General features: G+C 41.6%; 1 protein-coding gene across 2 annotated transcripts in view; it reads left to right on the forward strand.

Moving 5' to 3' along the window:
- Baldspot (elongation of very long chain fatty acids protein baldspot) overlaps positions 1-15,000 on the forward strand; it is a 215,760-nt gene that overhangs the window by 111,963 nt on the left and 88,797 nt on the right. The window contains exon 1 of one of the 2 annotated variants that reach the window (XM_070083021.1): positions 7,298-7,814. The exons of the other annotated variant lie outside the window; for it this stretch is intronic. Within the exon in view, the coding sequence (XP_069939122.1) occupies positions 7,498-7,814 (317 nt within the window). The 5' untranslated portion in view covers positions 7,298-7,497. Of the gene's footprint in view, positions 1-7,297; positions 7,815-15,000 lie in introns of those variants that run through there. 2 annotated transcript variants of the gene reach the window in all.

The following is a 15,000-nucleotide window of genomic DNA, read 5'->3' on the forward strand; positions in this document are numbered from 1 at the left end:
CAGGGCCCATTGATCTTGTGCCAGGGCAGCAGGGCCCACTGATCTTGTGTCAGGGCAGCAGGGCCCACTGATCTTGTGTCAGGGAAGCAGGGCCCACTGTTCTTGTGTCAGGCCAGCAGGGCCCACTTATCTTTTGTCAGGGCAGCAGGGCCCACTGACCTTGTGTCAGGCCAGCAGGGCCCACTGATCTTGTGTCAGGCCAGCAGGGCCCACTGATCTTGTGTCAGGACAGCAGGGCCCACTGATCTTGTGTCAGGCCAGCAGGGCCCACTGACCTTGTGTCAGGCCAGCAGGGCCCACTGACCTTGTGTCAGGCCAGCAGGGCCCATTGATCTTGTGCCAGGGCATCAAGGCCCACTGATCTTGTGTCAGGGCAGCAGGGCCCACTGATCTTGTGTCAGGGCAGCAGGGCCCACTGACCTTGTGTCAGGGCAGCAGGGCCCACTGACCTTGGGTCAGGGCAGCAGGGTCCACTGACCTTGGGTCAGGGCAGCAGGGTCCACTGACCTTGTGTCAGGGCTATCTCACAACTTCGCCTGACTTATCTTCCTACCTACTTATGTCTTCCTATGTATTTTTAATCTGTTTTTGTCCAGTGTACCAGCCTGTCTATATACACTCAGGGGCCACTCTATTTGGTGCACCTGTACTCCACCAGCTCAATACAAATATTTAATCATGAGTCAGGTAGCAGTACCTCAGTGGCTTAAAGCACACAGACATGGTCAAGAGTCACGAAATCGTAATGACACGATTGCAAACAAACCATACCTCGGCCGGGATTGAACCCGCGGTCAGAGAGTCTCAAAACTCCAGACCGTCGCGTTTGCCACTAGACCAGCTAGCCACAATAAGATTCGTCCACCTAGGTATATTTCTACATTTGTGGTCACAGTGGTACCTGTGCTAACCTTCCTATGGTGTAGAAATATACCTAGTTGGACGAATCTTATTGTGGCTAGCTGGTCTAGTGGCAAACGCGACGGTCTGGAGTTTTGAGACTCTCTGACCGCGGGTTCAATCCCGGCCGGGGTATGGTTTATGGTCAAGAGATTTGTTGTTGTTCAGACTAAACATCAGAATAAGGAAGAAATGTATTCTAAGTGACTTTGACCATTCAATGATTGTTGGTGCCAGACCGGGTGATTTGGGTATCTCAGAAACTGCTGTTCTCCTGGGATTGTCACCCATAATAGTCTCTAGAGTGTACAGAGAATTATTTAAAAAAAGAAACGGCCTGTGAGCGGCAGTTCTGTGGGCGAAAACGATTTGTGTCAACGTCTGTGGCCCCAGACTGTTCAACATCTTACTACAAGATGTAAGAAACACAGCCGGGACAAGTGTAGAAGTCTTCAAGATAAAATTGGATAACTATCTTCACCACGTGCCAGATAAACCAGGCTGTGATGGATATGTAGGGCAGCGGGCCTCCAGCAGCAACAGCCTGGTTGACCAGCAAGCATTTGATGAGCCTAGCTAGACTAATTCAAGCTAACAGGACTGACAGGAAGGTGACAGTAACTCAAATAGGACTGACAGGAAGGTGACAGTAACTCAAATAGGACTGACATGAAGGTGACAGTAACTTAAATAGGACTGACAGGATGGTGACAGTAACTTAAATAGGACTGACAGGAAGGTGACAGCAACTCAAATAGGACTGACAGGAAGGTGACAGTAACTCAAATAACCATGTGTTATAAGAACCATATGCAAAAGAGAATCTTTGAACACGCATGTCGAACCTAGAAGTATATGTGCTACAGCAGCATAAGACCACATCGAGTTCCACTCTTGTCAGCAATATATATATATATATATATATATATATATATATATATATATATATATATATATATATATATATATATATATATATATATAAAGCAAGAAACTGTGGCTACATTAGGCATGCAGACATCCTATCATCTGTGACGTGCAGATGATAGGATCAGAGATTGACGTAAACTGTGGGATATAGTGGAACGGGTGATTCGCAGCGTGTATGTACAGCCGACAAATCTGCAGTAATTGTATGATGCTTTTTTATCAACATTGGCTAATATCTTTAAGGAATGTTTCCAGCATCTTTACGAATCCATCTCGTGAAGAATCCGGGATGTTCTAGGGGCGAAAGTGGAGCCCTACCCAGTTCTAGAAAGGTGTACCTAATACAGTGGCTACTGAGTATATATGTTACCTATCTACATAAGCTTTCATGTCCAATCTGCTCTTTCGTGCGCAATCTGTATCAGATATTCTGTTTATATAAGCTTGTCAGGAAAGACCTTTTTAGTGGAGTGCCACAAAGATTTAATCTAGAGCCAACCCTCTTTGGTAATTTGCATCGGTGACAACGACAACATTTCAAGCTTCATCAGATTTGCGAATTATTCTTTCGTTGATGAGAAGGTGCTAAGCGAACAGATTAATTTCTTGCAAAGTGATGTATAGGAGCATCATATAGATATCCAAATGCTTTATATATATATATATATATATATATATATATATATATATATATATATATATATATATATATATATATATATATAATATTGCGGGAACATTCATGTGGGTTAAAACATTGCAAGTCATATATCATATTTGAAAAATTGCTTATTTGTGGAAAAAACAACAACTGCCAAACAATCAAAGTAAGGATGAATTACAAAATCACCTTGAGCATAATTTGATGTTTTAATGCGCACACCAAAATTACTACTTATGAAGACAATAAGCTTAGGAGACAGTGCCATAAGAGGGACTAACAACCCCTGACTGTCTTTAAGAAGGAGCTCAAGCTGTAGGTACCTGGACGGCGGGAACCAGCAGTCTGATGGGTCAGGCCAGCAACCAGGAGGCCTGGTCTGGAATCGGGCCGTGGAGGTGATGACCTCCCGAAGCGATTTGGGTAGCCTCTAGTTATTTTTCACTAAGCGATATACTTTCTTCCCACTCCGGTTATTGAAATAGAGAATGTTGACAACAGAAAATTTGTCCAGGCTTGTGTTAATAAGAAATAGGTTACGGAAAGGCTTAGCTGGTTAGGTGTTGTATGTCATTAAACTTATTTCTTGTAGTGAAATAATATTCTTATGTAAACAGTAGATTTAATTCAGATTATAAACCCCGGAGAATTAGTAGCTCAAGATTACCCGTGATAGCTAATCAGTGGCTTATCTTGTGGAATTCCCTTCGAGAGTTCTGGATCCGAGGAAGTGAGCCTATCATCACCTCCCCTGAATCGAAATTGATTACTTCCCATTTGAGTTGCTATATTGTGTAATAATATTTTTTTCAGCATACCGGCCGTTTCCCACCAAGGCAGGGTGACCCGAAAACGGAGAAAGCTATAAAGTTTTCTTCTTTTTGCATTTAGTAATATATACAGAAGAAGGGATTACTAGCTCCAGTAGTAGTAATAATAATAATAATAATAATAATAATCAATAAAATAAACAAAATAATAATAAACATAGTGTGGGATTCAACCGCCCGTTCTCTTCCTAATGAGCCCAGCGCGCTAGCGACTCCCCTTCTAAGTACAAGGTCCTTTTGCTGGTGGTTGTGTGTGTACTCACCTAATTGTGGTTGCAGGGGTCGATACTCATCTCCTGGCCCCGCCTCTTCACTAAGTGCTACTAGGTCCTCTCTCTACCTGCTCCATGAGCTTTATCAAACCTCGTCTTAAAACTATGTATGGTTCCTGCCTCCACTACCTCACTTGCTAGGCTGTTCCACTTCCTGACTACTCTATGATTGAAGAAATACTTCCTGACATCCCTTTGACTCATCTGAGTCTTCAACTTCCAATTGTGACCCCTTATTTCTGTGTCCCATCTCTGGAAAATCCTGTCTTTGTCCACCTTGTATATTCCGCGCAGTATTTTATGTTATGTCTCCCCTGATCCTCCTGTCCTCCAGTGTCGTCAGGCCAATTTCCCTTAACCTTTCTTCGTAGGACAATCCCATTAGCTCTGGGACTAGTCTTGTTGCAAACCTTTGCACTTTCTCTAATTTCTTGACGTGCTTGACCAGGTGTGGATTCGAAACTGGTGCTGCATACTCCAGTATGGGCCTGACGTATATGATATACAGAGTTTTGAACGATTCCTTACTGAGACATCGGAACGCTATCCTTAGGTTTTCTAGACGCCCGTATGCTGCAGCAGTTATCTGATTGATGTGCGCCTCAGGAGATGTGCTCGGTATTATACTCACCCCAGAATCTTTTTCCTTGAGTGAGGTTTGCAGTCTTTGGCCACCTAGACTATACTGTGTCTGCGGTCTTCTTTGCCCTTCCCTTTGCATTTGGCAGGGTTGAATTCAAGGAACCAGTTGCTGGACCAGGCCTCTTTGTAGTCCTGCCTGATCCTCGACCAATTTGATTCTCCTCATTAACTTCACATCATCTACAAACAAGGACACTTCCGAGTCTATCCCTTCCGTTATGTCATTCACATATACCAAAAACAGCACAGGTCCTAGGACTGGCCCCTGTGGAACCCCGCTTGTCACAGGCGCCCACTCTGACACCTCATCACGTACCATGACTCATTGTTGTCTCCCTGTCAGGTATTCTCTGATCCATTGCAGTGCCTTTCCTGTTATGTGTGCCTGATCCTCTAGCTTTTGCATTAACCTCTTGTGAGGAACTGTGTGGTGTGTGTGTGTGTGTGTGTGTGTGTGTGTACTCACCTATTTGTACTCACCTATTTGTGGTTGCAGGGGTCGAGTCACAGCTCCTGGCCCCGCCTCTTCGCTGATTGCTACTAGGTCCTCTCTCTCCCTGCTCCATGAGCTCTATCATACCTCGCCTTAAAACTATGTATGGTTCCCGCCTCCACTACGTCACTTTCTAGGCTATTCCACGGCCTGACTACTCTATCACTGAAAAAATACTTCCTAACATCCCTTTGATTCATCTGAGTCTTCAACTTCCAATTGTGACCTCTTGTGTCTGTGCCCCTTCTCTGGAACATCCCGTCTTTGTCCACCTTGTCAATTCCGTGTGTGTGTATGTGTGCGTGCGTGCGTGCGTGCGTGTCCCAACAATTAATATTTGTACTGATAACTCATTATAGCTGTGACCGGGTGTGGACGTGTGAATTGCTCAATACTCTACAATTTGTTCATGATAGTAGCCATGTATAAGCGTAAGTAAGTAAATTTATTTACTTATATGATTCATTAACTTTGTAACTTACGAGTTTATTACCTTTGTACCTAGTTCAGCTATCAGAATTTTGGGGGACCAGTCCCTGGACCTATAATGTACCTCTGTAATCTGTAAATACCTTTGTAACTTGTCATGATTGTGACCAGATCTACCGATGCTCATTACCTTTGTAACTTGCTCTACCAAAAGTTTGGGGCCCAGTCCCTGGACCCATTATATACCTCTGTAATCTTTTGACTACTGCCCACAGGATGGGTATGGGGTGAATAATAAACATATTAAACTATCTCTTGGTGTCTTACCCTTTTCATCTTTTCCTATGTAGGCTCTCTGCTATGTAGGTTATGGTGGTGCTGGTAGTATATGTTGTACCCATGTGGAGGACAGGAAATCCATGGTTTATCTAGGTGCCAGCTATCTAAAGGCAAGGCCGTGTCCACACGGCACGGTCACCCTTCGTTTTTCTGCTTTGTAGGATGGTAGAGTAGCACGAGCTGGCTTTTAAAGCTGGCCAACCAGTGTGGTCTTGGCCAACACGGGTGTGGTCTCGACAGATACCTAAAGTCAGTGCCTGACCAACCGGGTTGTGGTTCATATGTTGGATTGCATGTGGGTAGCAGTAACAGCCTGGTTATCAGGCCCTGATCCACTGTGAAGACTCGTCATGGACTGGGCCGCGGGGGAGTTGATCCCCGGAACTCCTACGTAGACTCAAGAGGACCAGCTCGGACGTGGTCTCGAGGACCAGCTCGGACGTGGTCTCGAGGACCAGCTCGGACGTGGTCTCGAGGACCAGCTCGGACGTGGTCTCGAGGACCAGCTCGGACGTGGTCTCGAGGACCAGCTCGGGCGTGGTCTCGAGGACCAGCTCGGGCGTGGTCTCGAGGACCAGCTCGGACGTGGTCTCGAGGACCAGCTCGGGCGTGGTCTCGACAGCCACGTACTTTTGTCAATAGAGGCACATGTTTCAAAAGCTGGTCACGTTACTTAGATTTTTACTAAGAGCAAAATGAGGAAAACATTTATTGTTGAAAACTTCCGAATTTTCCTTACCAGAAGTGTTAATTATAATCTTTGATGTACTACATGTGCTTGTGAAGAAATGCTTATAACATGGAGCTTTTCTGGGCTACGTGCTGCCAGCAGTAACAGCCTGGTTGATCAGGCCCTGATCCACCGGGAGGCTTGGTCATGGACCGGCCCGCAGGGACGTTGATCCCCAGAATACCCTCCAGGCAGGTACCAGGTACCATAAAATCATTTTTGTATACACAGGTAAACAGTGTCGTTTCATTGCAATATCCATTGTAATAACTATATTTTTAAAAATTGTCATTATTTATTATTCTCGGTAATTGTGCAGTATTACATGTTCAAACTCGGCTTTGAAGAACGGCGCTTGTGCAACGTTTCGCCAGTCAGTGGCTTCTTTAGTCCAAGACAGAGAATAACAGGAAAATGAAGAGTATGAAGTAATTAGTCCCTCAACCTGGATTCGACATTAAATAATAATATATTAACGTGGTACCCAATGGAAATGTTACTTTGACTTTTTTGCAGTTATCCTAGATAATTTAAACTTACGTTACTAGGTATGATAGTTGTGCTTATGTGTACCTGTACCTAAACTTGCGTACTTAAGTTGATATTCAAAAGTGATTGTATATATGTATTGCTGGGAGCAGGTGGTCAGTGTGTCGAGGTATCTTACAAGATCACCTTGACCTACCTTCTCTGTTTGTAGGGAGCTGGTAGCTCACCAGTACTCGGTTTACATTATTTTGACTTCAAAATAATTATAGAAGATACCATTAAACATTTAATAAATAACTTTATAATTCAGGCTGGGAGTATGAAACGCGGGAAATAAGAGAGCAACATATGGCAGTGTGCTTCCCGCCTCTCTCGCCGGAATGTGCTTACCCGCCATTCACCAAATCAATAATATTGGAACCCACTCTTCGTAATATGTAGGGAATACTGAGCCCAGAATTACAGCCATAGCGTGTAGCTGAAGTCTGCTGAGGGTGCAAAAATGGCACCGGCGTGAATTAATGAGTATCTGCGGAGGAATATGAACACAAAATGGAGCAGCCTTTAAAAGCCTGGCAGCGCGGCGGGGCGGTGTTGAGTTGCCTCCTGACCATCGTGTGTTGTGTGTGTCAGCGGCAGCTCAGGGGGACGTGTGTAGTGCTGCCGGTCTGTCCTCCACGCCTTCCTATCTCCTACCAGTCTAGCTGGTACTTCATTCTTTGGAACCGAAACCTACTTCACTTGTTGCTAGATAGCCATCCCCCTCGCGTGTGCCGGCCACCATGGAATCCGTAACGATGCCAAATTACTCGTACGTTTTCAAGTTCGAGGAGGACTTTGATACTCTGGAGAAGCGACGATGGATGAAGGAGAACTGGATGATGTGCTTCTACTACATCGGGGCCTACATGATCGTCATCTACGGAGGGAAGCTGTACATGCAGACCCGGCCCAGATTCGAACTGAAGGTGCCATTGTTCATGTGGAACGTGTTCTTGGCCGTGTTCTCCGTGTGGGGCGCCTACCGCAGTGCTCCTGAACTACTCTACGTCCTTAATAAATACGGATTCCGCTACTCCGTCTGTATTCCTGGCCCCAGGTACTGTAATTATTCACTAAGTGTGTAAGTGAGGCTGGTATGCGAGAAAGTTAATCTGTACATGTGGATTAAAGCGCATTTTTTGAAAGTGACTGGATTTTGTCTTAACAATTTATGCAAACTACTTATTAGCTGAAAGCTTATCCATTTGTGACATTTATTGATTTGCCTTCTGTTTATATGTAGGATATAATATTTACTGTTTATATTTATATGTTATAAGTGGCGTGTCTACCTACATGTACTTGTAGAAATATAGATATTATTATTTTTATTACCCTCCAGGTAGGTAGACACACCACTTACAGCATCACGCCAGACATCAACTACATATACGTATATAGTGGGGTTTGTGTAAGGTGTGGAGACAGGGTGGGACGGCTTGAGGTTAAAGGTAAAGCAACCTTAGGGAAGAGAGACTATTGTTCCGCTCTCTCTCCTACCAAGTCTGTTCTGAGGCTCTAGAACAGTTATTTTTGGAGAGATTTTGTTAGTGTAAACCTCTGCAAATGCAGTCTTATACAGGAAGTCCCTTCCAGCCATGCCAGATAACACTATTCTTCAGTATACTGCACATTACATTCAGTGTTAGTTACTAAAAGAGCATTCAGACTTAAAATCATTTGGACACGTCAAACCTCGCAATACTTTCTTTCTAATGGTAATACAGGCCGAAATGAAAGAAACTTAAGCCATGGTTATAGGTGTTAGCCTCTTAACAAAAAATGCAGTCAACAAAGATTCGCTGGAAAACTAATCAAACATATGAACTGTATAATCTTACGGGTTTAGCGCTTCCCCATGCTTATAATAATAATCCTAACATGAATTTCATGTTTATTAAAAGTTTATTATGAAAAGTTCGCATAACATTTTCATATTAGCTTGTCTTGGTACTTGGAATAGAATTAATTGTTTAAATTTGCGTGTTTTCGTTAGTTATATTATTCACAGTGAGATTGCTAAACAGTGGAGTGACTTTTAGGTACCCAGATGTTGCTAAACAGTGGAGTGACTTTTAGGTACCCAGATGTTGCACAGTGTCTAATTCAAGAGTGAAGTGATTATATACAGTAAGATAAATAACTAAATTGTATAATATATATATTATATATATATATATATATATATATATATATATATATATATATATATTATATTATTATATATATATATATATATATATATATATATATATATATATATATATATATATATATATATATATATATATATATTATATATATATATTATATATATATATATTATATATTATTATAGATGGGTCTACCTCTGGTGTAAATTGTGGGACCCATGTTAGTTATTTATCTTACTGTATATAAACTTATAAAAAAAAAACTTGCTGCTGGAACGAGTTACTACAGCTACATTTTCGAATACAACCCGTTATACAGAAAATGCAGTTGTCCGACAAATGAATAATATAATATGACAGGCCTCGTGGTGGATTAGGGTCTGATCAACCAGGCTGTTACTGCTGGCCGCATGCAAGCCGACGTACGAAGCACAGCCCGGCTGGTCAGGTACTGACTTAGGTGCCTGTCTTCAATACAGCCAGGGGTCTATTGGTAATCTCCCTTATGTATGCTGGGAGACAGTTGAACGGTCTTGACCAAGACCCCAGCTGATAATTTCGTGTTTTCTCTTAGCGTACTTAATGGCGCACCTACTTTAAACTGGGGGATGTTGCACCGCCTGCCTCTCTTGTTTCATAGGGAGTGATTTCCGTCTGCAGATTTGGAACTAGTCCCTCTTAAGATTTTCCAAGTGTACATTATCATGTATCTTTCTCGCCAGAGTTCCAAGGAGTACAGGTCAAGAGACTTCAACCGTTCCCAGTAATTTAAGTGCTTTGTTGTATTTATAGGTGCAGTAGAAGTTCTCTATATTCTCCAGGTCTTCAGTTTTGCCTGCTTTGAAAGAGGTCGTTAGTGTGCAGCAATATTCCAGCCCAAGGAGAACAAGCAATTTGAAGAGAATCGTCATTGGCTTGGCATCCCTAGTTTAGAAGGCTTTCATTATCCGTTCTATCATTTTCCTAGCAGATATGATGGGAGCATTGTTGTGGTCTTTGAAAGAGATTCTCTGTCATAATCACTCCTAGGTCCTTTACATTAGTTTTTCGCTCTGTTGTGTGGTTTGAATTTGTTTTATGATGCATTCCAGTTTTCATTTCCTCAAATTTTCCCATAGCTGATCTCACTGATTCCAGGATAATCAGGAAATTACCACCGGTCAATTGGTATTTAAGTGAGCATTGAAAAATATATGTTTAAAGTATATATGACATATGTTGTTATATCAAAATATAGTAGTAGGTTGGTTGACAGCAATCACCCAGGGAGGTACTACCGTCCTGCCAAGTGAGTGTACAACGAAAGCCTGTAATTGTTTTACATGATGGTAGGATTGCTGGTCTTTTGTCTGTCTCATAAATATGCAAGATTACAGGTACGTCTTGTCTCATAAATATGCAAGATTACAGGTACGTCTTGCTACTTCTACTTACACTTAGGTCACACTGCACATACATGTACACGTTTACACACACTCAGATGAGTTTTCTTTGATTTTATCTTAATAGTTCCCGTTCTTATTACTTTTCCTTGTATACCCATGGGGAAGTGGAATAAGAATCTTTCTTCCGTAAGCCATGCATGTTGTAAAAGTCAACTAAAATGCCTGGAACATTGGGCTAGTAACCCCTTTTCCTGTAATTACTAAAAAGAATAAGAAAATTGTCAAAGTGAGATGTCTGTGCGTGGATGTTGTGCGAATGATAAGAGATGATTGTGGATGTTATGAATGAGAAGAAGCTGAATGTCCTGGCTTTAAGTGAAACAAAGCTGAAGGGGGTGGGAGAGTTTCAGTGGAGAGGAATAAATGGGATTAGGTCAGGAGTTTCAAATAGAGCTAAAGGAGGAGTAGCAATGTTGAAGGATAAGCTATGGCAGGAAAAGAGGGAGTATAAATGTATTAATTCAAGGATTATGTGGAGTAAAATAAAGGTTGGATGTGAAAAGTGAGTTATAGTAAGCGTATATGCACCTGGAGAAGAGAGAAGTGTAGAGAGAGAGAGATTTTTGGAAATGTTGAGTGAATGCGTGGGGAGTTTTGAACCAAGTGTGAGAGTACTTGCGGTTGGGGATTTCAGTGCTAAAGTGGGTAAAAATGTGGAGGGAGTAGTAGGTAAATTTGGGGTGCCAGGGGTAAATGAAAATGGGGATCCTTTAATTGAGCTACGTGTAGAAAGAGGTTTGGTAATAAGTAATGCATATTTTATGAAAAAGAGGATAAATAAATTTGCAAGGTATGCTATAGCACGTAATGAAAGTTTGTTAGATTATGTATTGGTGGATAAAAGGTTGATGGGTAGGCTCCAGGATGTACATGTTTATAGAGGGGCAACTGATACATCGGATCATTATTTAGTTGTAGCTACAGTTAGAGTAAATGTGTATTAGTGACTATACTCTACATGACCAAAATGCTATAGCTATACACTTGTCCAAACTTCCCACCACTACAGATATCAGTACTAAAACTCAACCCACAACTCAGGATATAAATAACCATAATTTAAACCTAGCAGATGATTGATCACGTCGACCCTGATCTAAACCTCCATAATCTGACACACAATCAAAACCTATTGGAAAGTAACTGCCTTTACTACACAGCATCACAAGCCAGCACTATCCTAAACAATGCTAAAAGTCTATCAGTACTTAACTACAACTTTAGGTCCTTAAGCAAACACTATGATGACCTCCTGGCACTCCTTGAATCACTAAAGACACCCTTCTCCTGCATTATTCTTACTGAGACCTGGCTTAAGCAGGACATAATAGATATCTACCCTCTACCAGGATACACAGCAATCCACAACTGCAGACCATACCAAGTTGAGGGTGGTATTGCAATCTATTACTCTAACCAATTATCTTGTATTAGCACCACTTGCATTAGTGATGAATATGGAGAATACATTTTTGCTAATTTTACTGTAAAAAACGTTAAGACGCCTATAACAATCGGTGCCATTTACCGGATACCCCACACAAACATCCCAAATTTCAGTGAGAAACTAAAGGCACTAATAACAAACAGACAAATGAATAAGCACCACCTTCTCTTAGCTGGAGACTTCAACATCAACCTTGGCCTACTAGATGATCAGCCTGTAACTGATTTCATCAACAATATGAACAACACGCTTCTCATACCAACAATAACTAAACCAACCAGGCTCACTGAAACAAGTGCAACCATAATAGACCACATATGGACCAATATACTAGCCCCCCTTAAATCAGGGATAATCACAGATAGCACTACAGACCACTACCCTACCTTCCTCTTGACAAACACTAGTAAACCACCACTTGAATACAACAAAGTTTCATTTAGACTCCATGATGAGGCCTCAATAAGGAAGTTCACAGCTGACCTAGAGACTGTTGACTGGCCTACAGAATTCTCCAAGGCCAATGTTATTGATGGCTGGACAGACATTTTTCTTAACAAATTACTTAGACTATACAACAAACATTGTCCTATAAAAATGAAACAGATCACAAACAAACGGCTTGGTTGCCCATGGCTAACCAGCACCATTCTGAAATCCATTGATAAGAAACACCAATATGAAAAGCAATATAGGCAGGGCTTAATACACAAAGATATTCTTAAATACTATTCATCAGTCCTCACCAAAGTAATAAAGAAAGCCAAACAACTATACTACTCCAGTAGATTCACTGACACAAGAGGAGATATAAAAAAGACCTGGAAAACACTCTCAGATTCTAGGGACCCACAAACTGAAAAAAAACAAGAATATTGCCCTAACTAAACCTAATGAAACACCACTGCATCCCACTGACACAGCTAACAAGATAAACGACTTCTTCTCAACCATAGGTTCTAATCTCGCCAATAAAATCCCACGCACCAATGCCCATGCCGGGGACTACCTAGATGGGAATTTCCCAAATTCCTTCTATCTTGCTCCAACTGAGCCCATGGAAGTCACTGAGATTATAAAGTCACTTAAAAATAACTCAGGGAATCTGTCTCATGTCCCACCATTATTGTACAAGAGAGCGGCCCATGTCCTCTCGCATGCTATCTCATTACTTTTTAAGAAGTCACTAGAAACTAGCACCTTCCCGAAACTACTCAAGACGGCAAGGGTTACACCAATACATAAAGGTGGTGACCCTACTGATTTAAACAACTATAGGCCAATATCAAACTTACCATTGCTATCCAAAATCTTTGAGAAACTCGTGCACAGGAGACTATATTCATTTATAACGGCACAAAACATACTCAACCCCTGCCAATTTGGATTCAGGAAAAATAAAAGCACTAACGATGCAATCATAAAAATGCTAATCTGCTTTACACAGCATTGGAAAATAAGGAATATCCACTAGGAATTTTTATTGACCTAAGAAAAGCTTTTGACACAGTAGACCACGGCATCCTACTCCACGAACTTGACCATTATGGTATAAGAGGCCATGTGCTTGCATATTTCAAATCTTACCTTACTAATAGGTATCAGTATTTCACCATTAAAGAGACAGAATCAACAACACAGCCACTTGATACTGGAGTTCCGCAGGGAAGTGCCCTTGGTCCCCTGCTCTTCCTCATATACATCAGTGATCTTCCAAACGTATCTCAACACCTGAACCCCATTCTCCTTGCTGACGACACGACTTAAGTCATCTCTCACCCTAATCTTGCCACCCTCAACACCATTGTTAATGAGGAGCTGATCAAAATATCGACTTGGATGACAGCCAATAAACTTACGCTTAACACTGACAAAACCTACTACATTATGTTTAGTAGCAGAGCAGGAGATGCGCAAATTAACATTAAGATCGACAACAGTCTAATTGCCAGGCATAATGAGGGCAAATTCCTAGGCCTATACCTCGACAACAACCTGAACTTCAGCACCCATATCCAACAGATAACCAAAAAAGTATCCAAAACGGTTGGGATCCTCTCCAAGATACGATACTACGTGCCGCAAACTGCCCTTCTCACACTATACCATTCACTTATATATATCCATACCTCACCTATGCTATCTGTGCTTGGGGTTCAACTGCAGCAACACACCTAAAGCCAATAATAACCCAACAAAAAGCCGCAGTAAGAATAATCACTAAATCCCATCCCTGGCAACACACCCTCCCACTCTTCATAGATCTAAACTTACTCCCTGTTCATACATCCACACTTACTACTGTGCAATCTACATCTACAGGACCTTAAATTCCAATATTAACCTTGACCTAAAACGCTTTCTTGATAGTTGCGACAGAACCCACAGGCACAACACCAGACACAAACATCTCTGACATTCCCCATGTCCGACTAAACCTTTACAAAAATTCAATGTATGTCAAAGGCCCTAAAATCTGGAACACCCTACCTGAAAATTCTAAAACTGCAGACACATTCATCACCTTCAAAACTACCATCAGAAAACATCTTATCTCCCTGATACACCCTGTCAACTAATTACACGAATACCACCTGGTGGTTAACACTTACACTCACCCATTTGACCATAAACAGAAATATCAATCTCAATCTCAAAATAATGAACCTTAACTAGTCATAAGTTGACCTGTGATACTCCAATACCGAAACTATGTATAGTGCCAAAACAAAAGCATTCACATTGCTAAACTCACAAACTAGTATTTAGTCACTTAGCCATAATACCAACTTACCTCATAATTTTGTAATATTTTAAACTTAAGGTTTAATTTAAGCCTGCCCGAAATGCCTAGCCATGCTAGGTGTTCTAGTGGTACACTCTATAATTATTATTTTACTACATGTAAACCACACAATAACCAAATTCTATAAACTCAGCATTGTAATCCTTAGAGAGAATAAACTTTGAATTTGAAGAGGTAGATGGGACAAGAAGAAAATGGCAACAAGTAAGAGGGAGGTGAAAGTGTGTAAACTAAGGGAGAAGGAAGTTCGGGTGAGATATAAGCAATATTGGCAGAAAGGTGGGTTGGTGGAAGTATGAGTACTGGGGGTGTTGAAGAGGGTTGAAATAGTTTTAAAAATGCAGTATTAGAATGTGGGGCAGAAGTTTGTGGTTATAGGAGGGTGGGTGCAG

The sequence above is a fragment of the Cherax quadricarinatus genome, chromosome 8, assembly GCF_038502225.1.
Source record: "Cherax quadricarinatus isolate ZL_2023a chromosome 8, ASM3850222v1, whole genome shotgun sequence".
In the NCBI taxonomy this organism is placed as follows: Eukaryota; Metazoa; Arthropoda; class Malacostraca; order Decapoda; family Parastacidae; genus Cherax; species Cherax quadricarinatus.